General features: G+C 36.1%; 1 protein-coding gene across 4 annotated transcripts in view; it reads right to left on the bottom strand.

Moving 5' to 3' along the window:
• Usp34 (ubiquitin specific peptidase 34) overlaps nucleotides 1-25,146 on the bottom strand; it is a 255,653-nt gene that overhangs the window by 104,968 nt on the left and 125,539 nt on the right. For all 4 annotated transcript variants that reach the window (XM_013514603.1, XM_005385744.2, XM_013514604.1 and 1 more), the window contains 10 exons: nucleotides 23,002-23,101; nucleotides 22,705-22,864; nucleotides 19,504-19,630; nucleotides 19,268-19,415; nucleotides 11,845-11,945; nucleotides 11,252-11,461; nucleotides 9,091-9,216; nucleotides 7,133-7,255; nucleotides 6,917-7,000; nucleotides 5,931-6,017 (listed from right to left, as the gene is read on the bottom strand). In XM_013514603.1, coding sequence (XP_013370057.1) covers nucleotides 5,931-6,017; nucleotides 6,917-7,000; nucleotides 7,133-7,255; nucleotides 9,091-9,216; nucleotides 11,252-11,461; nucleotides 11,845-11,945; nucleotides 19,268-19,415; nucleotides 19,504-19,630; nucleotides 22,705-22,864; nucleotides 23,002-23,101 — 1,266 coding nt within the window. The remainder of the gene's footprint in view (nucleotides 1-5,930; nucleotides 6,018-6,916; nucleotides 7,001-7,132; nucleotides 7,256-9,090; nucleotides 9,217-11,251; nucleotides 11,462-11,844; nucleotides 11,946-19,267; nucleotides 19,416-19,503; nucleotides 19,631-22,704; nucleotides 22,865-23,001; nucleotides 23,102-25,146) is intronic.

Raw genomic sequence — 25,146 nt, 5'->3', positions numbered from 1 at the left:
TTTTTTTGGTTTTTCTCCGGTACCGGGAACTGAACTCACGACCTGCGCTTGCCAAGCAGGCGCTTTTGCCACTGAGCTAAATCCCCAGCCCCCCTCTGAGGTAAATTTATAGTGGTGAACTCACACATAAGGAAAATAGAAAGAGAACAAATAAATAGCCTAATGCTGCACCTCAAACTTTTGGAAAAAGAAGAACAAGTCAAAGCCAAAGCCCAAAAAAGGGAGGAGATTATAAGGATCAGGGCAGAAATTAATGTAATTGAGATGAAGAAAACACTTCAAAAAATAAATGAATCAAAGAGCTGATTCTTTCAAAGAAGAAATAAAATTGATAAATCCCTAGCCAACCTTATCAAAAAAAGAAAGAATGCAAATTCATGCAGTAAGGAATAAAAAGGATGAAATTACTAAAGATTCTACAGGAATTCAGAAGATCGTTAACGCCTACTTTGAAAATCTTTACTCCCATAGGATAGAAAACTCAGAAGAAATGGACAGGTTCCTAGATATGTATGAACTACCAAGGTTGAGTCAAGAAGATATAGAAATCCTAAACAACCCAATACCAATTAATGAGATTGAAAATGTGATTAAAAACTTACTGACAAAATAAAGCCCAGGCCCTGATGGATTCACAGCAGAATTTTACAAGAAATTCAAAGATTTAATACCAACACTCCTTAAACTCTTTAATGAAATTGAAGAGGGAGCAATTCTCCCTAACTCATTTCTGGAGGCAAGTATTACACTGATACCAAAACCAGAGAAACACCCAACCAAGAAAGAGAACTACAGACCAATCTCCCTAATGAATGTAGATGTAAAGATACTCAATAAAATACTGGCAAACTGAATGCAGCGAATCATCAAGAAAATCATACACCATGACCAAGTCAGATTAATTCCAGGAACACAGGGATGGTTCAATATTTGCAAATCAATAAATGTTATATGCCATATCAATACAGCCAAAGATAAAAACCATATGATTATCTCAATAGATGCAGAAAAAGCTTTCGACAAAGTCCAACATGCATTCATGATAAAAACTCTACAGAAAACAGGAATACATGGTCTTTACCTCAACCTGATCAAAGCCATCTATGACAAACCAACATCATACTAAACGGACAAAAACTGAAAGCTTTTACTTATTTATTTATTTATTTATTTATTTTTAAAGCTTTTACTTTAAAATTGGGAACAAGACAAGGATATCCACTGTCACCACTCCTGTTCAACATAGTTCTGGAACCATTAGCCAGAGCAATTAGAGAAGAGAGAGAAATGAAATGAATAAGGATAGGAAAGGAAGAAGTAAAACTATCACTACTTGCAGATGACATGATTCTTTACACGAAAGACCCCAAAAACTCCACAAGAAAACTCCTTGAATTAATCAACAAATTCAGCAGTGTAGCTGGAAAGAAAGTCAACAGCATTCCCATACACAAACAACAAACAGACTGAGACAGAAAGTAAGGAAACCATACCTTTCACAATAGCGTCCAAGAAATTGAAATATTTAGGAATCAATCTAACAAAAGAAGTAAAAGATCTATTCAATGAAAACTACAGTACTCTGAAAAAAGAGATCGAAGAGCATCTCAGTAAATGGAAAAATATCCCTTGCTCATGGATAGGAAGAAACAACATCGTGAAAATGGCCATAGTACCAAAATTGTTGCACAGATTCAATGCAATTCCCATTAAACTACCATTAGCTACCTCACAGATCTCGAGAAAACATGCCTTAAATTCATCTGAAATCAGAAGAGACCTAGAATACCAAAAGCAATCCTGGGCAACAAGGACAAGTCAGGAGGAATCACAATCCCTGACCTGAAATTATACTATAAAGCTACCGTAATAAAATCAACCTGGTACTGGCTAAAAAACAGACCTGAGGATCAATGGAACAGACTGGAAGAAACAGCCACAACCACAAACATACTCACTGGAAGAACGATAGCCTCTTTAATAAATGGTGCTGGAAAAATTGGCTTGCCACCTGCCAAAGACTGAAAATAGACCCAAGTCGATCATTATGCACCAAAGTCAAGTCAAAATGGATCACCTATCTCAATATTAAAACAGAAACACTAAATCTATTGGAAGAGAAAGTAGGTAAAAACCTTGAAGACATAGGGGTAAGCAGAGAGTTCATGAACAAAAACCAAACTGCACGTGAAACACTTGAAAGAATCAACAACTGGGATCTCATCCCACTGAAAAGTTTCTGCACATCTAAAGAAATCACCAAGAGTAAAAAGAAACCCATAAACTGGGAAAAAATTTTAGCTGACTGTCTCTCAGAAAACATCTTCTATCTAGAACATATAAAGAATTAAAAAACATCAGCCCCCTCAAATTCAAAGACCCAATCCAAAAACGGGCAGCTGAGATGAATACACACTTCTCAGATAAAGAAATCCAAATGGCAAATAAATACATGAGAAAATGTTCAACATCATTAGTCATTCGAGAAATGCAAATTAAAATAACATTGAGATTTCATCTCACCCCAGTAAGAATGGCTAGCATTCAGAAATCAACCAATAACAAATGCTGGCGAGACTGTGGAGCAACAGGGACTTTTCTCCACTGCTGATGGGAATGCAGACTGGTGAAACCACTGTGGAAATTAGTTTGGAGACTCAGCAAACTAGATCTAGAGGTCCCATTCAACCCAGCTATTCCTCTTCTGGGTATTTTCCCAGAAGATCTGAAAACATCATATCACAGTGATATATGTACACCCATGTTCACAGCAGTGCAATTTGTAATTGCTAAACTGTGGAAGCAACCCAAATGGCCATCCACTGAGGACTGGATAAAAAAATTGTGGTACTTTTATATAATGGGATATTACTCAGCTATAAAGAAAAATAAACTCGAGGCTTTTATTGGTAAATAGTCACAACTAGAGACCATACTCATAAGTGCAATAAATCAGACCTGCATGTGTAAGCATTGTATTGTCTCACTAGTGTAAGACCTGAAAGAGTGAATAAAAACTAGGAGGTATGACAGACAATGTGAAACAAAAGGAAAATTCTCAAAAGTGAAGGGCAACTGGGGTGTGGAAAAAGAGAAGGGAAAGAAGGGGAAATTATGTAAGTATGTATATACAGGATAGCTCACGTAGTTGTACTACTGTCTTCTATTGCTCTACAGAAAGGAACAGTTAATGATTACTTGTTTCATCAATCTTGTATGTCTCTATTTTCTTGAGAAACCACTTTGAAGATATCAATAAGTAATACAACAACCATGGTTAATTTCCTACAACTCTGTCTGTAACTCTGTTTTGTTTGTACTGTTTTTATGCTATTTTGTAAATGGCTGTCTGTTTGTTAATATGTTTCCCTTCTTTTATTTCTTAAAGTTAAAAAAAAGAAAAAAAAAGTTGGTTAAGTAATAAGGATGATCTTAAATTTACAAATACTTCATAATACTAAGAGAGATATAAACAGAGGGCATCAGCTGACCAGAAATCAGTGTGTATTTTAGAGATGTCTTTCTTCTCTGGCACCTCAGGTACTGTGAAGCTACCATGTGTCCGATATAAAAGTGAACTAATTTCTCTTTAGTTATACATAACAAAAATACCCATCATCTCAAAAGAGAGAGAGAAAAATCTTTAGCATATGATTACATGAATGCTTTATTCATAACTAAACTTAGAGCAGTTTATAAACATAATTTCTATTGTGCTATTAACATGACAACAAAAAATAACTTCAGTAAAAAGAAATCTGGCTGTGGATGGTCGCATGCACTTGTAACCTGCACTCAGGAGGCTGACACAGGAGGATCACCAAGAGTTTGAGGCTAGCCTAAACTACATAACAAGACCCTGTCTCAAAGCAAGACAAAACACAAAATAGTTGTGGTAAAATTAAGCAAAGGCTAGTGTATAGCAAAGATGTTGAAACTTTTTAGAGCCTTCAGTGATAACAAACAGCCTGCTATGGCAACTAGGCCATAGATTTGCCACCACTGAGATATAGCAATGTTTTCAAAATTATCTTTTATATTTTAGACATGGTCTTGGCTCTGTAATTCAGGCTGGCCTCGAACTCGTGACAGTCCTCCTGCCTTAGCCTTCTCAGTGCTGGGATTACAGGTATGTGCCACTACGCCTGGCTTATAAATGATTTGGTGGCAAATTTTTGATGCAGAACTCCTATACTCCAAGAAAATTGTAAAGATCAAGTACTAAAAAAATTAATACTTGCATGGAATGTTTGATAATGTTGATCTCCTCCACATTTAGTTCAATCCTAGACAGTGTGGTTTTATCGATTATTATATAAAATTGTACAAGCAATTTGATTTTCCTAATACTACAGAACAGGACTTCTTCAAATTAATAGTGATAAAGTACCAGTTTTAAATTTCTTTTGAGAATCAATACTTAAAAAATACCACAGCATCACTTGGTTTCTTTGGCTAAGATCAAGTGTAGGGTCTCCTACAGATATAACATCTGGTATGTCCTTTCTTCCAAGACAATACATTACACGGGTATTTGCAGGAGGGAAAAATAAGAGCTGCTTCTGTCTATTCTATGCATTGACTTGGTATTGCTGTATTTCCAGAAATGACAAACATGCACACACACAGACACACACACATATTCCAACAATTTCCAACTGCTATAAAAATTTCAAAAGTTTACTTGTGAGTTCTATATCTCACTGAAGCTCACATAATGGTCTGGAAAATTTTTTGGCTATTACTTCATATCAAAGAAGAAAGAGTCAAAACAGAATGGAACAGGAAAAAATGCTTTCAGGCAATTTGAGATATACACTGATTTTTTTTTTTAAAGCAGCAGAACAGACCATATAAACACTAATTCGTAATTTAATCAACATATAAAACGTATTTATAAATTAGTCATAGGTCAAAGTAATTAAATTTAGCACTTAATATCATGAAGAAATCAAATGATAACAAGTGGTGGTGAGGCTGCAGTGGAAAAAGAACCCTTATACATTGTTGTTAGGAAAGAAAAGTAGTACAACTGCTATGTAAACAGTATGGAGATACCTCAAAAATCAAAAATAGAAATTCCATTCAACTAAAGTATTCCCCTTCAAGGTATATATCCAAAAGAATTAAAGACAATATATTACAGTGATACTTGAATATCCATGTTTATAGCAGAACAACTCATAATAGCTAAATCTTGGAAGCAGCCTACATGCCCATCAACAGATGAATCAATAATATAATGTTGTATTTATATATAATGAAGTGTACTACTCTGCCATTAAAAAGGATAAAATTCACTTATCTGTAGGCAAAGGGATGCACACTGAGACCATATGTTAACCCAAACAAATCAGACACACAGCTTAAGTATCATGCGATTTCTCTAATATGAGAATCCAAAATATTAATAAAATATTTCAGCCCTGAAGAATTTTTAACACAATAGGTTGGGTGTGGTGGTTCATTACAAATCTCAACACTTGGGAGGCTAAGGCTAGGGGATCAAGAGTTGGAAGCCAACTTGGGCTACACAGTGAGACACTGTCTCATACATACATACATACTATTTAATAAGAGCAGGGGACGTGGCTCAGTGCTCCCTGGGTTCAATTCATAGTATCACAAATAAAAGCATTTTTAACACAACTGACACAAAGAGCTATTTATCAAGAATTAATTAAACTGCATATTTAAAAAAATTTCTACTATATGCCAGGCTCTATTTTATTGGGGGCAGGGGGAGTACCGGAAATCAAACTCAGGACCTTGTGCTTGCCAGCAAAGGCACTTGTGCCGCTGAGCTATCCCCAGCTCCTGACTCTCTTCTATTATTATGAAATATATAGCAAAGGCTATATTTGCTGATGGAAATGGAAGTGCTTCAAATGAGGTAAGTATGATAACTAAAACAGTCACTTTTCACTTACCACAGCCCATGATTCCTGTTCTTTAGGTTCTAGAATTCCGGAATTAAAGATTTCTAGTAACTGTTGAAGCCCTCCAGCAGCAACAAACTGTAAGCAATTTGAGGGTAATGTTAAGAGAAAAGCAGCTAAATAATACAGTAATCTTTTTAAAAAGATTCTTTCAAAAGTCTATAAAAAAAGTCTATAAATATAGCTTCATATGGTATCAGGCATTTAATCTTAAACACTGGGATCTCATAACACAGTATTTCAGGTGGGGCTGGAGATCATAGTGTCATTGCTGAAAAGAGAAGCCATAAATGATCACATAATCTCAATTTTTCTATTATTTATAGTAAAATAAGATTATAAAACTATGGTTTAAAAGTAAATAGGTCTGAAAAATAATGACAACTTAAGACAATCTCATTTTCCAAAAATGTACATGTTCTTACATGTCCTCCCTCCCCAAAGCCTCATGTGGTCACAGGACTTTTTCAGAGGCTGAATCTAGAGTGTGTGATTGATTTGTAGTGTAGGGCTGAGATTAAGGGTGGGTCATTGTTGGATCAGTCCACTAAATGGAATGGCACTGGCCTAATCCAGGTAGAACAGATATAACATAAGGGACAGAAACAGGCTTCTTTCTCTTTTCCTTGCTTGCTGGTCTTTGCTGTCTTCTATCGCCAAGAATCATTGCCCTACTGCATGTGCTATCGTGCCTTAGAGCCAGCTGATTATGGACTGAAACCTCTACAAACTGTGAGCTAAATAAACCTTTCCCCCTTTCACTTTGGGTGTTGAGTATTGTGTCTCAGCAACAAGAAGAAAGTAACTACTTTTTTCTCTTTTTTGAGAGAGAGTCTCACTATGTAGTTCAGGCTGGCCCTGAACTCGTGGCAGTCCTCCTGCCTCAGCCTCCTGAATGCTGGGATTATAGGCCTGTACCACCATGCCCAACCACAAATTATCTGTATCAATAAATCACAAAAAACTTATTAGCAAACCTTGCAACTCCAGGAATTTTTACTATTTTCCACTTGATCCTCACTGGAATCATCTGAATCTGGATAAAGGTCACTATAACTTCCCTGTGAGAAACAAACAAAAATAATAAGAGAGATAGCAGAAAAATAAATAACTCTACAAGGAAAAAATATACTCAGGAATTTTGTGTCAGAGAAAATATAAACATTTAAGGAAAATAATGGAACCACAATTACCGTTGACTCTCTCCTTATTCTTCTGTTAGGTTTTCCCAGTGCTTCAATAATTTCCAGAGCATATAAAAGTTTATGTGCACTCTTAATTTTGAGAAGTTCCTTCCAATTAAGTCCATCATTACTCTTAAATTAAAAAAAGAAAAACATAAGCTTCTTAAGACAAATTCCTAACAGGACCCTGAAAAGAAAAACTGCAGAAACCAACACTGTATAAAAACACATATACTACATATATTTAGTAATATATTCAAATATAAGAAGATCGATTATATAACTGATACAATCAGCATGCTTAAAACACCAATTACTCATTACATTTTATTAAAACAAAACCAATGAAGTATACAATCAGCAGTATAGGAAAATATGAATTTTGAACCATTCCTACGTCCTTTTACTTTATGAAATAATGTTATTTCACATTCAACATGCATTTTTGAAATGTTATTACTGGAGCTACTGCGTCAGTGTTCCCCATTTTCTTTGTGCTTTTTCTTGGTGTTTTGAGACAGTTTCACTATGTAGTTCAGGCTGGCCTCAAATTTGTGGGCAGTGAATCTTCTGCCTCAGCCTTCAGAGTGCTAGGATTACAGGCATAAGACACCATGATTGGTCCCCATTTTGTACAGCCCATCTTTTTCAAATCCAAATCATTTGAAGATAAGACATCTGAAATGTCATGACAGTGTCCAACACTACAGATAACATTAAGTAGACTAACATTAAGACATTTGTTTTTTCATTCATTTTATAGGAATTCTTTTGAAGAGCTCCAATAAGAAATCACTCACTCACCCAATTTTGAGACAAGGTCTCACTGTGTAGCCCAGGCTGGCCTTGAACTTATGGCCCCCTCCTACCTCATCCTCCTAATTGCTAGGATTATGGATGTGCACCACCATGTTTGGCAAGAAATCTCCTATTATATAGCTTTTACAAATAATCTTTAATTTTAAAGATACCTTTAGAAGGACATCTGACCCAATAAGTTAAGTAATGTCTATAGGGTAAAATTACTAAACATGTATTAAATTGGTTCCATTTTCCCCTAATTCCATCAGCTGACTTTTATAAACATCTAAAATAAGCACTGATACATGTCATTTTACCTTAATGCATTTTCTTTTCCTTCTTCCTTGGGGGAGGAAAGGTTTGAGACAGGGTCTCCTTATGTAGTTCAGGCTGTGGTTGAACTCACTAAGTACCCTAAATCCTCATGGCTCAGCCTCCCAAGTACTAGGATTACAGGTGAGTGTCAAAATGCCTGGCATAATGTATTTTTTTAAAAAACATTACTCTGTATCATCAAAAACAAAGCAATAATAGCTGGGCATGGTGGTGCACACCTATAATCCCAGGACTCTGGAAGCTGATACAGGAGGACTGCCATAAGTTCAAGGTCAGCCTATAGTACATAGTGAGTTAAAAAGGACAGCCTGCAGCAGATGTCAAGGCTCTGTCTCAAAAACGAAAAAGAATCCCCCCACAAAAATATCAAAGCAAGCTGGGAGTGGTGGCACACGCCAGTAACCCCAGTATTCGGGAGGCTGAGGCAGGAAGATCATTGTGAGTCTGAGGCCAGACTGGGCTACAAAGTGAGCTCAAGGTCAGCCTGAACTGCATAGCGAGACCCTGTCTCAAAAAACACACCCCCTCCCCCAAAAAGCAATATTCAAATGTACGGTAATAAATTTTAAAACCCTAATAAAAAGGCAAATCTTTATTTTCTAAAGAATATTTAGAAAAACCTCACTAAATAAGTGTACAGTCAAACAAGAGCTAGGAGGAGCCAGGAAAAAAAAAAAAATACAGTGAAATGAACTGATACTTTTTGCCTACTCAGTGTGTAAAAATTACATTCAAACTTACTATGGGTATGAGTTAACAGGTGAACACAAAATCTGAGTATGAAGTAAACCAGTGACATCCTCCAGGGGAGTAAAAGGTTGTAGGCTCACCTGCTCATCTGAGATATTCTGGAATGCCATCAGCATGTTAGGACATGTGGGAAGAAGCATCAGCAGTTCCCAGACACGCCTAGACAGATTTTCTGCATGAAGATGGAGTTCTTCACATCTTAAGCTCTATATAAGTAAGAACAGTTGCTTTAGCAAGACAGATTTAAACAAAGAAAAAAAAAAATCAAACTTTTATATAAAAACGATTAACTTGGTAATTTTCTAGTCTCTTGTACAAGTGGCAAATAAAATATTTGTTATTGATAAGTAAAATGTATTAAAAATATAGTTATGTAAAAATTGTGATTCTTTTTTCAATTTGTATTTTTCTGGAAACTTGTCTTTCTTTTCTGACGGTACTAGGTACTAAATCAGGGCCTTCTTAATACTTACAGAGGTCTAGCTGGGAAACTTCTAATGGAGGTGAAACTGTTTCCTCAGCCCACTCAAATACAGTGGTACCTTGGGTCACTAACACTTTTTTTTTTCCCCCACTAACACTCCACCCCCACCCCCCACCCCCGGTACCGGGGATCGAACTCACAACCTTGTGCTTGCTGGGCAGGCGCTATACTGCTGAGCTAAATCCCCAGCCCCTCCACTAACACTTTTTGTCTGCAAACAGTTTGGTCTGCGTTTGGAAAATTTTTGTCTCCCAATTTTGCACTGAGTGACAAACACAACAATGATCATAATCTTTTGTACACAAACAGAAACATGGCCATCTTTTCCAAAATCATAGAACGAATTACGTTTGTGAACCATGGTACCACTATAAATTCTAAGACTAACATCTATATGGTCTTGACAGGTCACTAGTCCAGGTACAACAAAGACTTGCTGAATTAAATTCCTGACTTTCCACTTCGGAAGAGAGTATAGCCTCCCACGTCTCTTATTTTATTAATCTATCCCTTAATTTTCAATCTCAGATGAACAGAGATTAAGAGAAAAAGCAAACTACTTTTACTATTTTTGCCATTATCATTTGCTTAATCTTAGCTTAATAATATGCTAACAAAATAATAAACTGATGTTTCAGAAAGGTATAGGAAATAAGCACACACTGTTTTCTTTGCAATTAAAATATCACCAAGACATAATAAACAGCAATGGATAAAAGCTACAACTTTGGCATTTTCTGGAGTATGACTTTTTTTTATTCTAATAAAGCTGTCATAATGATTCAGTGGCATAATATACTCTCTGATGGCAATGGAATATTCTCTAGGTCTATAAAAAAGAAGGTTAGTTCTTCTGGTATGATATTTTATACCACAGCTAGCAGAAAGTGATCCCTTAGTATCTGAGAGATGGTGGGAGACTGGTTCCAGAACATCTCCAACTCTGTATACTCCCTTCCATGGACACCAAACTGTGGATACTCAAGTCCCTTACATAAAATAACATTGCATAGAATCTATGCACATCCTTACATGTACTCTAAATCATCTCAAGATTACTTACACTATCCTATACAATATAAACTGCTATGTAAGTAGTCAACACTACACAGGGCAAGAGGGAATGATGACCAGGAAAAAGTCTGTATGTGTTAATACAATTGCAATTTGTTTTCTAAATATTTTCCTTCAGTTGGTTGAGTTCACAAATGCAGAAAATATGGATACAGAGGGCTGACTATACTGCAGGCAAAGGAATTTTAGAGCTGGAATTTCAAGGTAAATTTGGTCTTTCACAACTCTGATGGAGAAACTGAAATAACCCAAGTTAGTATTTCTAATGGGTGAACATTCTTAGAGAAGAGCAAACAAACAAATAAATGAATAAAAGAGTGGCCTGACAGGAAAAACCACTTGATGCATTAAAATTTTACCTGCTATTCAATCTCAAGATTATGACTTACTGGATAAGATACACAAATAAACAAGCTCTTAGGCTAAGTCATTTTTAAAGGCATTTAAAAATTCAGTGGATTAAAAATAACTGTCACGTGATCTTATACGCAATCTTAAGTATGTCTTTATACTAATAGACCACAAATGTCTAGAGCAACCTCTTCTCGAGGTGCAAATCTAACTTAAAAAGTTAACAAACAGGTTACTAGGTTTTACTGCCCTTTAACAAATTACCAAGAAAAAATACTTCCTTTCAACAAGGGTGAAACAAAATTTACAGAAGTGAAACCTGGTATAGTCACCTCACTATCATCCACTGCCACTTTTCCTGAGGGTGGTTTAAATGACGCAAGCATTTCTAATAAATCAAAAAGAGTAGTTAAATGAGGTTCTTGTAAAAGCAAAAGCATTGGAATATTGTCCTTCTGAGGGGGTGGGAGGCAAGATGCAGGCAGCTGAACGCCTTCCCCTTTCCGTTCTCTCCTTGGTGCACCCAAAGACACAAATACCATCTACAAAAATAGGAGAAACAGGAAAAAAATTACACATTTTGGTTTAAAAATACAGTAAACCCAGAGTATAAAATAACTTCAAGGACAATTTTAACAAAAACATTAAGAACTATTTTTAAACTAGACCTTCACTGGGTGTGATGGCTCACACCCATGATCCCAGCACCTGGAAAGCTGAGGCAGGAGGGTTTTGTAACTTCGAGGCCAGCCTGAGTTACATAAGCAAGTTCAAGGCTTACTTGCATTATGTAGTGAAACCCTGCCTCAAAAAAGAAAAGTAAAAACCAACCAAACAAAGAAACCCACACACAAAAAAACCCTGCTTAAAACCTGGACCTTCAACTACTGACATTTAACAGCTAACCTATAATTTATATATTTACCTGCATATCCTTAAAACCAAGCTCATGCAGTGCTTTTTCATCATAATCTGTTGTTAATTCATGTCCAGATGAAATCATCCTAACAGGTCCCATGAGGCCACCTTAAAAGCAATAGAAAGTAGAAGCAAATTTTTTTTGACAGAAATACATGTATAACAATTAGGTTTACTGTAATGTTAACCCTAAATATTATTCTGAAAAGAGTGGGGACAGTACTAAGCAAGTTTCCTGTATGTTTTGTGTTGGTGAGGTTAGCCTTATACAGTAAAAATCAACAGACAGTTTTCTTTCATCATGAATCTAATTCAAGTAATTCTTACTTCTTTATTAACAATATGAAAAATGTCTGGAGTAAAAAACACTACAGAGCCCTTCTGAAACCTACTGCATTTCTCTTAGCAACACGTGTGGAAGACTCCGATTCCTTAATGCCTTCACTGCACAAGAAAATAGCTTATATTGACAATAACCCATCTCTATGGAGTAAAAAACTGAAATCTCACAGGGTAGAAAAAATCAGCTAAAGACCTTCTAGATCTGTTAGTTTTTGCAATTAATTTATTCAACAGAATAGTTTATTTGAATGAATTCAATAGATAGAGGCAATTTTTTTCTACATCTTAACCTTTGAATGCCTGTACCTTTACCTTCATTTCCCAACACCTTTCCTGTCTCACTGTGCTTCAGACATTGCGCCTCCCTGCCCTTCCAAGCAAAGTACGCTCCCATCCCTAGAACTAGAAGCTCTTCTCCAGGAATTCACAGGGCTTATTCCATCATTTCCTTCAAGTATCTCATCTGATGAGGTTCTTCCTAACTACTCGATCTAAAAAGCCTCATTTTACTATTAACGCTTCACTCTACTATCTCTTTATTTCAAGCACTTACTTGCACCTGGTATCATACATGTGTTTCTCCTCAAAACAAGCCAAAAAACCCTCTGAGTTCCACCAAGGGTAGAAATGTTTATAGATGTATTCCAGGTACTACAACCAGGTAGACATTCAAATTAATTATTGTACAATGCATGAACTTTTAAAGAACTGCTCTAAACAGCAGCAAAGTTGGCGCCAGGTATACAGCTCAGTGGCACAGCACATGCAGGGCAAGTGTGAGTTTCTGAGTTCGATTCCTGGTACCAAAAAACACAAAATAAGACAAAACACGGTAGCAAAGTCATGAAATACCTGCTGAATAATTTAAACTTTCAAAATATTAGCTCGACATGATGGTGCAACAACTATATGCCAGGACTGGAGGCAGAGGCAAGAGAAACACATGTCCAAGACTAGCCTGGGTAACAGAGACTAAGGGAGACTGTCTCCAGAAGAAAAAAAAAGTGAGGATGCAGATGGGCATATCAAGTCCCTGGGGTCAATGTCCAGTACTCAAAAAGAAAAAAAGGGTGAGGTAGTTTTATTGTTGCCAGGCAGAGTGTGCTTGCTTGTAATCCTAGCTATTCAGGAGAATGAAACGAGATTTTCAAGTTTGATGTCATCCTGGACAACTTAGACTCTGTCTTAAAACTAAAATTTTTTAAAAGTGCTGGGCATGCGATTTACCAAAAAGTTTGGGGCTCAACCCATAGTAGTTAACCAAAACTGTTGAATTTTATTAAGTTACTGCAGAAAAATCTCTGGATGAGTACTAAACAGCTACTTTCAAGAATAAGTGAGGCAGGACAAATACTTTCCAGAATGACACAAAACATTTTTAAATGATCTTTTCATACAAATCAGAAAATTCTACAAAAAAATATTTCAAACAGAAATGGAAAATAGTTTTTCCCATTAAAATTCATATTGGTAATTTACCCTAAGTATAATTCTGTGTAGCTAAATCTTTGATTCTTTCCCATTACTTCTAATGTAAAGCCTAGAAATTGGCCCTTAGGATGGACTGTTAAATATTCAATCCTATATATTCTCGTCAATGCTCTGATTTTTCTTTATTCTGTGAATACAGACACTATAGATCTAACACATTTTAAACCTAAGTATTTTTCCTTCCAAATCGAATAAGTCATTGACTGTTTCTCAATTATTTATTCTGTATTATTTAGTAATTCCTTCATCAAAACCATATTACTATAGTTTAAAATGTTTACCAGCTAGCACAGAAATTCAACTACTATTTTTTTGGGTTTTCTTCCCAGAACTTATAATAATGCTTAATTTATTCGCACAGATAATTTCAGAATAATTTCATCAAATCTTAAAAATTCTACTCAAATCTTAGGCAAAAGACATTGAAAATTAAATGTATTTGACATCTCTGCTACGGTTTTTTGAAGCAGGGTCTCACTAATATACTTCAGGCTGGTCTTGAACTTATTATGAGGCTTAGGTTGGCCTAAACTCCGGGCAATCCTCCTATTCAGCCTCCTGAGTGCTGGGAATGGAGGTGTGTGCCACCACACTCCGTTTCATCTCTACAGTATTAAGGAAACAGACACACTGTGCATTTCTAGTTATTCAAATGTTAGTTTTGTATCACATTAAGACTGCTGCAATTTTTTAAATTCCATGAACATTTGGTTTCTTTAGTTTCCTACTCATCAACATATTACTGACGAATTAAAATTGAGTTCTTTCTTATAGAAGTTATACATTATGTACTTCAAATCATTTTGTATACAATCAAATCAGAAGAAAAACAATGCTTGTATATTAGTCACTTTCCATCACTGGGACAAAATACCCAACACCCGTGACTGAAAGGAAAAGGGGTTTATTTTGGCTCATGTTTTTAAAAGATTCTGTCTATGGTTAGCTGGCTCCAAGACTGAAACAGCACGGTAGAAGGGCAGTGCTGCGGAAAACTGCTCACCCTCTAGCAGCCAGAAAGCAGAGAAGGGAGAATGCGGGAGAGAGACACACCCTCCCCAAAGGCACACTCCCACTTTCCAACAAGACCCCACCCTCAACAGCAGTTAGTTACCAACTCATCAATGGATTAATCCACTGATGAATACAACACTCCAATGATCTAATCACCTTCTAAAAGGCCCATATGTGAATGAGACTTTGGGGGTTGCTTTAGATTTAAATCACAACAGCTGTAGAGTATTTATTAAGGAAAAACTTGGGCTACTGCATGGATAGAAACTCTATACTAAGCTTTTATACTTCTGAAATTTTAATTAAGTGAGCACTCTAATTTACTAAAATAATCAAATATATCATTATGACCTCTGCACTATTAAAATAAGACATCTGCGGAGATGATGCACTGCTAAGAGAATACAAAGTTGATTTGCTTCCTACTTTATTAAATACTCTAATTAAACATGTAAAACTTTTTTCCCAGAAGAGAAGTAAGATGTTATTACAGTACTTTATTTAGGCTTCTGAACTCTATTTGAAAAGAGGTAGGCCTATAGTTCGTGTGTGTGACATGTGTTATGGTCTGAATATCTGTGTACCCCCAAAACTCATATGTTGAATGTGACGAGTAACAATGGTATCCAGGGGGGCAGGGATATGCTCAGCAGCATAGTGCCTGTCTGGCAAGTGCGAAGTCCTGAGTTTGATTTCCAGTACCAAAAAAAAGAATGGTGTTCAGATGCTGAACAATTGATGGACAAACGTCTCAAAAATTCTTATTTAACAGAATGAGTTCCAACCTAGAATTTTACATCCAACCAAATTATTAGTTTCATATGAAAACATGAGAGAGATATATTTTTTATCTTCTCTTTAAAAGACTAGGTCTCACTATGTTGCCAAGGCTGGTTCTAAACTCTTGTGTGTTGAGTCATCGTCCTGCCTCAGCCTCCAGAATACCTCGGACAACAAGACAGGGACTCACTATATTTGCTAGGTTGGACTCAAATTCCTAGGCTCAAGTGATCTTCCTGCCTCAACTCTTCCAAGCAGACACTATAGACATCTCACGATGCCAAGCTGAGATACATACTTTTAATCATTCAGGCAATCAAAAACTTACTTCATCAACCTTCTCTCAAAAACCTATAAGATACCCCACTACATTCCAACAAAACAAACAACATGAAACAAAACAAAACAAAACAAAACAAAATGTTAGCTGGATAGTGGTGCCACACACCTGAATCCCAGTACTTAGGAGGCTGAGGCAGGAGGATTGCTGTGAGTTTGAGGCCAACCTGGGTTATATAATGAGTTCAAGGCCAGTGTGAACTACACAGCAAGATCCTGTCTCAAAAACAAACCATAGGGCCAGGGATACAGCTCAGCAGCATAAGTGCTTGCCTGGCAGGCCTGAGGTCATGAGTTCGATTCCTGGTCCCAAGAAAAATAAAAAAGAAATTTAAAAAATTTTTAAAAACCATAAAACAAAAGGTTAGACCAACAACGAGAAGAGTACCAATACTGAAAATGGGATAATCAACAAAAGAGTTAAAGAAGCCAACAGGAACACAGTAAAGGATATCTCATTATCACTGCTGTATATTAGACTTGGAGGACAATCTGATCAGTGTGACTTCAGAGATGAGGGCTACAAGGATGAAGACCCGTACTGTCATCATTCTATTCTCCTTTAGGAATGAACCTGGACCAGATTCTTAATAGCCTTTATTAAGGGCTAGTGACATTCCTATTTCATGCCCTTTTTCAGTGAGCACAGAACATTCATTTCATTCTAAAGAAAATATTCTGCACTGATCCACTCTTGAGGGTTAAGGTAGAACACGAAGTGCTTAGAAAAAGAACATAAAGAAAACCTGTGACTATTTTTGTTGGATATTCCAGTATTTTATCAGTACTACAGCCTTAAGATACATCTTGACTGTGCTATGAACTATACTCGAGAACTCTTCCACTGACATCCTAAGATCAACATGTAAGAGATTCAGAGCTTGTCATCTTCCACCCCTCATCTAACACTGACTGCACTGTTTCCCTCACTGTACTAGGGTTGTATTACCAATCTGTTCCACAAAACTACAGTTTAAGAATTCACACACTGAAAATGAAAGTATAAAGAATAGAAGACTATATTTTTAAAAACGAAGCTATTATTAAAGGGATGTGGGAAGGATATTACTAGGAAAGGTCAAACAAATAGCTTCTACATATGTTACAGCTCTTCATTTGGAAGATAAGACATATGCGTATTCCAATTATAATTTTTCATTTCACACATTTCAGAGTAACAAAAGCAGGTATCTTTTGACCTGGAAATTCCATACCTATGTATCTTATCAATACATATGAAATAACATATATAAAGACATGCTCTGCATTATTTGTAATAGCAGTTTGTTATCTTTTTTTTGAGACAGAGTCTTGCCATGTCGTTCAGGAGGCTGGCCTTGAACTCACTCTGTAGCCCAGGCTGATCTCAAATTCGCACTGATCCTCCTGCTTCAGCCTCGAGTGCTGGGATTACAGGCATGCATCACCACACCTGGTGTGTAACAGCTATTTCTAACAATGGAAATAGCTGAACTATGCACTAACAGAGAACAGGAAAAATAAATCATGGTTCCGCCATACAACAGAAAAAATAGATCTCAAAAAGAATCAGACAATTTTCTGTACATACGAATGTTTTCTATAACATTAAGCACTGCAAAGAGGATAAAAAATCTACATAGAGGATAAACAGAATGTTACCATGTATAATACATACACACACACACACACACACAGACATCAAACAGTAACAATGTATATCAGGCAAAAAGAAATAGGTACCTTAAAGATAAAGATAAGAGGGAAACTTTTCCACATTATTCTCTACTACGTTTTTAACTATTCAAGAAAAAAACTTCAAGCAGGGTGCAGTGTTGCATACCTATAATCCTAGCTATTTGTGAGGCTGAGGTAGAAAGATGGCAAATTTATTTTTTTACTAATTAAGTTTAGTGGTACAGTTCAGGTACACATTCATCATACATGATACACCTTGTACGTGATACACCTTGATTCTTTTTTCCTCTTCCTCTACCCTCCATTCAACCTCTTTCCCTCCTTACTTACAAAGCTTTGTTTCCTTTTTTTCAGAAGGATGACAAATTTGCAACCAGTCCGGACATCTTAACAAGGCCTTGTCTCAAAAAAGGGGCTGTGCTCACTTCCGTAGCACACAGACTGAGTAGAGCCCAGGGGTAAAGTGCTAGCCTAGCACTCATGAGGCTAAAAGTTCTGGCCTCCATAGGGAACAAAAAATTGTTTTTCATATAAGACAAATACTTAAGAAAGATCTGATATTTTGTGGGCATGGTGGCATATGCTTGTAATCCAGCTCTCTAGGAGGCTGAAGCAGGAAGACCACAAGTTTTAGCCCAGCCTGAACGATTTAGGGAGACCTTGTCTTAAAAAGAACAAAAAAAAAAGAAAAAAGAAAAAGAAAAAAGAAAAGAAAGAAAAGGCAGGAAGATAGGCAGGTGGGTAGGTGGGCTACACAGTGAGAGCCTTCATCAAAAAGGATCCTTCTGCCCCAAAGAGGCAGAAAAATTTTACTAGATAAAATGTAAGTAATATAATGGTAACTGAGACAGAAGGACTTCCTTGAGTTCAAGGTCAGCCTCAGCTACATAGTTAAAGCCAGCCTGAACGGCATAACGAGATCGCTGAATTTATCAGTAATTCTCAAAATACTTATCAAATTCTCAAAAGTGTTTTTTCTTTTATGTTTTGGTAGGGGAACCCAAGCCCATGACTTTCACATTGAACTACATCCCCAACACCTTATTTTTTTTCATTTTTACTGTTTGAAAGGAGGTCTCATTAAGTTGCTAAATTCACCAAGCTGACCTCAAATTTGCACTGCTCCTGCCTCAGCCCCCACAGCACTAAGATGATAGGTCACCAAACCCAGCTTCAAAAGTTCTTTGATGGTTATACAAAAGACCTACATAGAACTTTTTTTGAGAAACAAAGTGTTTGCAAATAACTATTTTTTTTTTTTAAACCTGAAATTTTTTTTTTTAAACCTGGAAATGAACAGTACTAAAAGAAAGGGGACATAATTGGGTACCCTTCAATGTAAAGGTTTAATGTTGGTTGTACAGTTTTGATACTTTGGTCCTCAGCAAAAATTCTTCTTGAAACTCCATCCTCTATGAAACAATGTTGGGAGAAAGGACTTTCTGCTGGAGCTCAGGTCACGAGGACTGTAGTACCCTCATGAATGGATTAATGCCTGCACAGAAGGATTGCACAGAGAAAACTTCTTTTTGGCCTTCCATATCCTGCACCTGAGGGGGCAACATTCAAGGAAACATCTTGGAAGCAGACAACAGCCCTCACCAACGCAAATGTATTCATTTTGTACTTCCCAACATCCGTAACAGTGGGAAATGAATTTCTCACTGTAGAATTTTTTAATAAATTACCCACCCTGAGGGATACAATTACAGTAACACAAAATGGATTAAGGTAGTTGCTATACAATAGTATCTTTAAAAAAAATTTTTTTTAAACTTTTGACTTACCAGGAAACTCTCCCTTTCTGCTGCTTTGGCCAAACTCCTGAAGCTGAGCTTGCTGATTTATTTGTTCTTTCTGTAAATTTTCATACCAGTGAGTTACTTCAGCCCTAAGATCTGCTACCTGGTCACTAGGGTACATTTCAATAGTCATCTGAAATATGAGATGCAACCAATTTTTAAAAATCAGGTAATTGTACTGAGAAATCTCATCAATTTAGAAATCAGAATTTAGTAACTACCTTGTCAGGAAGTCCAGCTGGCTGGCATACAACCCTTAGGGGCAAAGACTGTTTGTCACTCAGGGCTTTCAAATGACTACTAATACCAGTGCCTTCAATTTGCCACTGTCTCAGATGATATGCAAACCTAAAATTAGACAAAAACACACAAAGGAAGGATACCATTTTAAATCATTTTAATATTATAGAAGTCTTTACTATTTTATAAACTGGAAAAGGACATTGAAGGTTCAAGCACATACCAATTTAGCGTACTGAATTTAAGTTTATTTTTTTGGTCTTTTTGAGACAGGGTCTCGCTATGTAGTTCAGGCTGGCCCTGAGCTCACTTTGTAGCCCTGGCTGGCCTCCAACTTGCAATGATCCTCCTGCCTCAGCCTCCTGAGTGCTGGGATTACAGGCATGTGCCACCACGCCCGGCTCTATGAATTTAAATTTAGATCCACGACACTGAACAAAACTTAAATGTATAAATACAGGGTCTAAAATAAAAGTAGTAGCTATTCCTAACAAAATATTCTCCACAAAAAATCGCTGGAGGAAAAAAATAGCATTAAGAACTATTATAAAAAAGATGATTTTGGAAATAAGGAAAGCAACTAAAAATTAATTCAGTAAATGGAATAACCAGCTGTCATTCTTACATTCAGAAGAAGAAAAAGACATTAAAACTATTTTTAAAAGAAATGTATTCTACAAAAATACTTTTCAGATGGGAATATACTCTAGTAATTATGTCAACCAGGCTAACAGAATTTAGTATTTGATTTCAAAACTGCTGAAATTTTAAAATGAATTACGCAGACTCTTATCTCAATGGAAAGAGGCATCTAGCAGGACACTCACTAAACAGTTATCAATCTCTAAACTCATTTCTGGGTGCTAAGGACAGGATCCAGGAACCTGAACTTAACTATAAAAAGACAATCAATCTAAAACTAATCAACAGCTTTGGAATGCAAAGATGGAAAGTAAAAGTATAAATGGATTTCTTATTCCTAAGACGTGACCCAGTCTCGATTCTATGACTGAAGAAAACAGTAATTTTAAAACATGCTTTCTGTTGTGTACTTCAAGACCAAGGGTTTTCAATCTCAGCACTGTTGGCATTTTGAACCCAATAATTTTTGTTATTAGGAAATGTGGGGGAGGGAAGGTATCTCATGCACTGTGGGATGCTCAGCAGCATCCCTGTTCTCTCTCCACCAGATACCAGTAGAACTCCCTTCCCCAAGCTTGTGATAACCAAGTGTCTCCAGCTATTACCTACTATTCCCAAGGAAACAAAATCACTTCTTGCTGAGAAACACTGTTTAAGATTATAATCGTATCTTTTCCTGAAAAGAAAACCCTTTGAGGAATATATAAATAAGATAATTATTTTACAATTTTAAGTCTATAAAACAGGCAATTTAAAATTAGTAGTAGCACAAAGCAGGTTAAGATAAGCATTTGATGTTGTACAATGGATGAAAACATCTAGATTTTTTTAGTTTTTTAATATTACATTTTACGTATGTCCTAGTTTATCAGTTACTCATAAATGAATATATAAATTTAATACCAACATTAACTTTTAGCATAAAAACATGAACAAACACAAAGATGTACATGAAAACTGTCACAATAAATTTGTTTCACTAGTTACAACAAAATTTGTGAATTTGAGAGAAGGGATTTGGAGGGGTTAAACTCATTAAATTTATTTACTTATTTTTTTGGTACTGGCAAAATTTGTTTTTTGGTATTGACCCTGAGCTTAGCAGACAGGTGCTCTGCCACTGAGCTATATCCCCAACTTCATTAAATTTATAAAATGCACTACTGAACCCTCAGAAAATATACTTTTAAATATTTTTAAGGTAAGTACCCATTACAATGTTAGGTACTAGTAATATTGCAAATTCTAAGTGTTTAAAACAGACCCTTTTTTTTTCTTTCTTTGCAATAGAGAAAAAATTTGGTAGAACTGACACTGTATCACTAACAGTAACTATCTCCCATAGGAAGACAGCCATTATAGGAGATATTTACTCTCTATATAATATTGTGGTGCAATACTGGAATTTTATAATAAACATTTAATGACTTGTAGGGGGGGGGGGCAGTGGGGTACCAGGAATCGAACTTAGGACCTTGCACTTGCCAGGCAGGCACTGTTCCACTGAGCTATATCCCCGGCCCCAATGATTTGTATTAACTGAATAGTAACACCACATTTGTTAAATTTTTTTTTTTTTTAAGTGGTGAGTGTTATAAGGCACCATGAAGTTTCAGTTGGAAAACTCAAAAGAGTTCTTATACACATTCTTTAAAAACACAAAAAATTACTTAAGTAGAATTTCTACAAATTACAAACATAATCATAATAAAGAATTTCACAATTTCCAAATGTTTCAAATCATAAAGCCATGTTATTTATAAGGAATGTGTAGAGTACTTTTCTTATTCTATATTCCCTGACATTTAAAGTAAACGTCAATAAATGTCAAATGTATGATTTCCAATATCAAACTAAGATCTGAAGTTGAAAGAAATTTAAAAATTTTTCAACACAGTTCTTAGTACTTTTATATTATGCATAACCAATGATTTTAACAAATAAAATTGCTTAATTAAAACTATCTACTCACCTTTCATTTCAGTTGATATATTCATAAATGTTAATTTGCTTTATTTCTGTATTACACAGGTTATGTCTAAATTAATTATATAGATATTCATTAACAGAATTTTTTTGGTCATGTTTCCATGGTAAATGGAAATTCAAAATTAAAATACTGTCTCCTAGTCCAGGAAGAAAAAAAAACAGCAAATGAAACAAATGACTCAACTTGATTCAACTTTGAAAGATTATCTGATGTTCTTGGTGAGTGTTTTTGTTTTTATAGTGGTGTTTTTGCTTTTTTGGTCATAATTATAACCTTCTGAGAGATGGAATTCTATCTAGAGTCTTATTCATGCACATTTGCTCCGAGTCTAATTCCAGTATTTATCTGGAAACAATATAGCCTGTTCCATGTTGAAATAGTATATATTCTGAATAAAAATTACGTCTATTAGTGGCCCTCTAGTTTTGGTAAATTATGCTTTCTACCTGCACTCAACAAAAACTTTAATCTTATTTTAACAATACATTTGGACATGGCTGTAATAAAAAGATTATAATTCATCCTAACTGTATAGTATTTAAAAACTCACCTTCTCCTAAATGCCTCCAGGTGTGTCTTCAGCATAAGCAGTCCTCTTTCTATGACCATGAGACTTGAGTGCGACTCCTGTTCAAGACTGCTAGATGCTATCATAAGACTTTCCATGCACTTACTAATAAATTCTTGCTCCTTCTCCAAACCCGTTTTACCTAAAAGCCATATGTTTAAAAATGTATTTTAATCTTATACTATTTAGCAGTATTAGTGAAAATACAATGAACTGAAGTTTAATAAAATATTCTCATACAGAAGTTATTTATGAGATATTACTTCAAAAATCACTCACCGTTAATATAATAGGAGTTAATATACTGAATAGCTGCTCGACTCACATCGCCAGACTGTGCTCGTAAGGCAATGCCCCAAAACTGGTCCATACCACACAGCTAAAGAAGAAACACATGATGACATCTCTAAAATTTGCTTGTCAAATGAGGTAACTGATCAGATTAAAAGTCTTAAAATCAAATACCATAAAGTTTCAATTTTTTATAAAGTATTAAAAAGGAAATTTCTGGGCCCAGGATATAGCTCAGCAGCACAAGCGCACCTGCCTGGCAAGCACAAGGTCCTAAGTTCAATCCCCAGTACCTACCTACCTACCTACATAAATAGCAAATTTTTATTGTTCCATTATAAAATAGTAAGAGATAAAAAGCCTTGGAAATTTTCTCAGTTAATGAGCAAATTTTAAAAGCAACTGTACTGATTCTAAAATATAAAGCAGCTAACAATATGTGATGTTTAATAACTAAGTTGGGTAAACAGTAGGACAACTCCAAGGAAAGCTACAAAGGAATAAAGTCAACATATAAAATAATCAGCAGAACAATGTTTCAATGGTTTCTAGTAAGTTACACTAATAAAACAATCCCCTTTGTGTATTTACCCAAAAAAGACATGCTTACAAAATTAGTACTCAAATTTATATTTTAACTGTGAGATGACAAAATGAATGTTCTCACTAAAACATGTAGAAAAACTGAATAAAAACTCTCAAAAGATGAGCAAATAAACAGGCATGCTGGCACATCCCTGTAATTCCAGCACTCAGGAGGCTGAATCAGAAGGAGCTCCATGAGTTCAAAGCCAGCCTGAACAATACAGTGAACCCTGCCTCAAAAAACAAAACAGAACAACAAAAACAAAAAATCCCAACCATTCTCCTCACAAAGATGTGCAGATAAGAGATATCTTCCCAACAGGTGATGAACAGCTCTAGACCAAGAATTGATGGATATTATCTACTTCAAAAGAAGTACCTTTTTAATAATTAGAGAATAACTACCTCTTAGATAAATCAAACCTATCTGGCTGCCTGAAATTATCGAACTGAAATTGACCATAAAGATACTAAATTTAAAAAAACAACAACAAAAGATACTGAATTAAGATTAAAAAATTAAATATCAAAATATGAAAAAGAAAACCGCTCACTATGCAGATAGGAAGATATGAAGAAAACATTCTAGATAACAATTATTATTTATTATATAGGTTAAGATTAGTTTTTTGCTGGTGATATAGCTCAGTGGCACAGGGCCTGCCTGGCAAGCACAAGATCTTGAGTTCAATTCCAGGTACCAAAAAAAAGAAAAAAAAGCATTACTTCCTTTGTGCCTTTCTCCTAATATATCACAAACTTCTGGAGAAAAATATGAATGGGTACACTAAACAAATGAAAGCTACTATTAAGTGGAATGTCCAATAAGGGAGATTTTTCAAGTTAAGAATGTATGCTAAGAGAGAAAAGGATAATGCATTCAACAATATCTAGCAGCCACCAAAGTAGGATGATATATCCCTAAGCCAAAGATAGGACTAGCAATTTGTGAGAGTATTCAGTTAACAAACTTATCACCATGCCTCACTGACTGACAGGTAGTCTATTTCAGAAAACAGATTACTAAGAGGAACTCTAGAGTTCAACTGTGCAAGAGGAAGGAACTAAAAGCTTGGCTATACCCAACGGCAAGAAAAATCAGATGAGACAAATTAGCTTGCCAGTTAACAAATACTTGACTATGGGGGAATTTCTAGAAGAATAAAAGAACATTCAAGCTGGGTGTGGTGGCACACCTGTAATCCTAGCACTCAAGAGGCTGAGGCAGGAGGATCACTGCAGGTTCCAGAGCAGCCTAAGCTGCACAGTGAAACCATGTCTCAAAAAGACAAAAAAAAAAATCAGGTGGCTCCTCTACAAATTAAAGAAAGTATAATAGGCTTCTGGCTGGCTAGCTTCCTGCCTGCTGGCTCCCGGAGGGTGGGCCCCCGGCGCACGGGGAGCCTTGGGCGGGGAGCGCCAGTCTTTTGGGGTCTTCCGACCGGCGACTCATTCCCGACCTCGTCATTCCCCGGACGGAGAACTTCCGGCGCACAGGGAGCCTCGGGCGGGGAGCACCAGTCTTCCGGCTGGCGAGCTTCCTGCCTG

This window comes from Chinchilla lanigera, unplaced genomic scaffold, assembly GCF_000276665.1.
Source record: "Chinchilla lanigera isolate Chin_1 unplaced genomic scaffold, ChiLan1.0 scaffold00023, whole genome shotgun sequence".
NCBI classification, from domain to species: Eukaryota; Metazoa; Chordata; class Mammalia; order Rodentia; family Chinchillidae; genus Chinchilla; species Chinchilla lanigera.
This window is presented reverse-complemented; position numbering and strand designations above follow the sequence as displayed.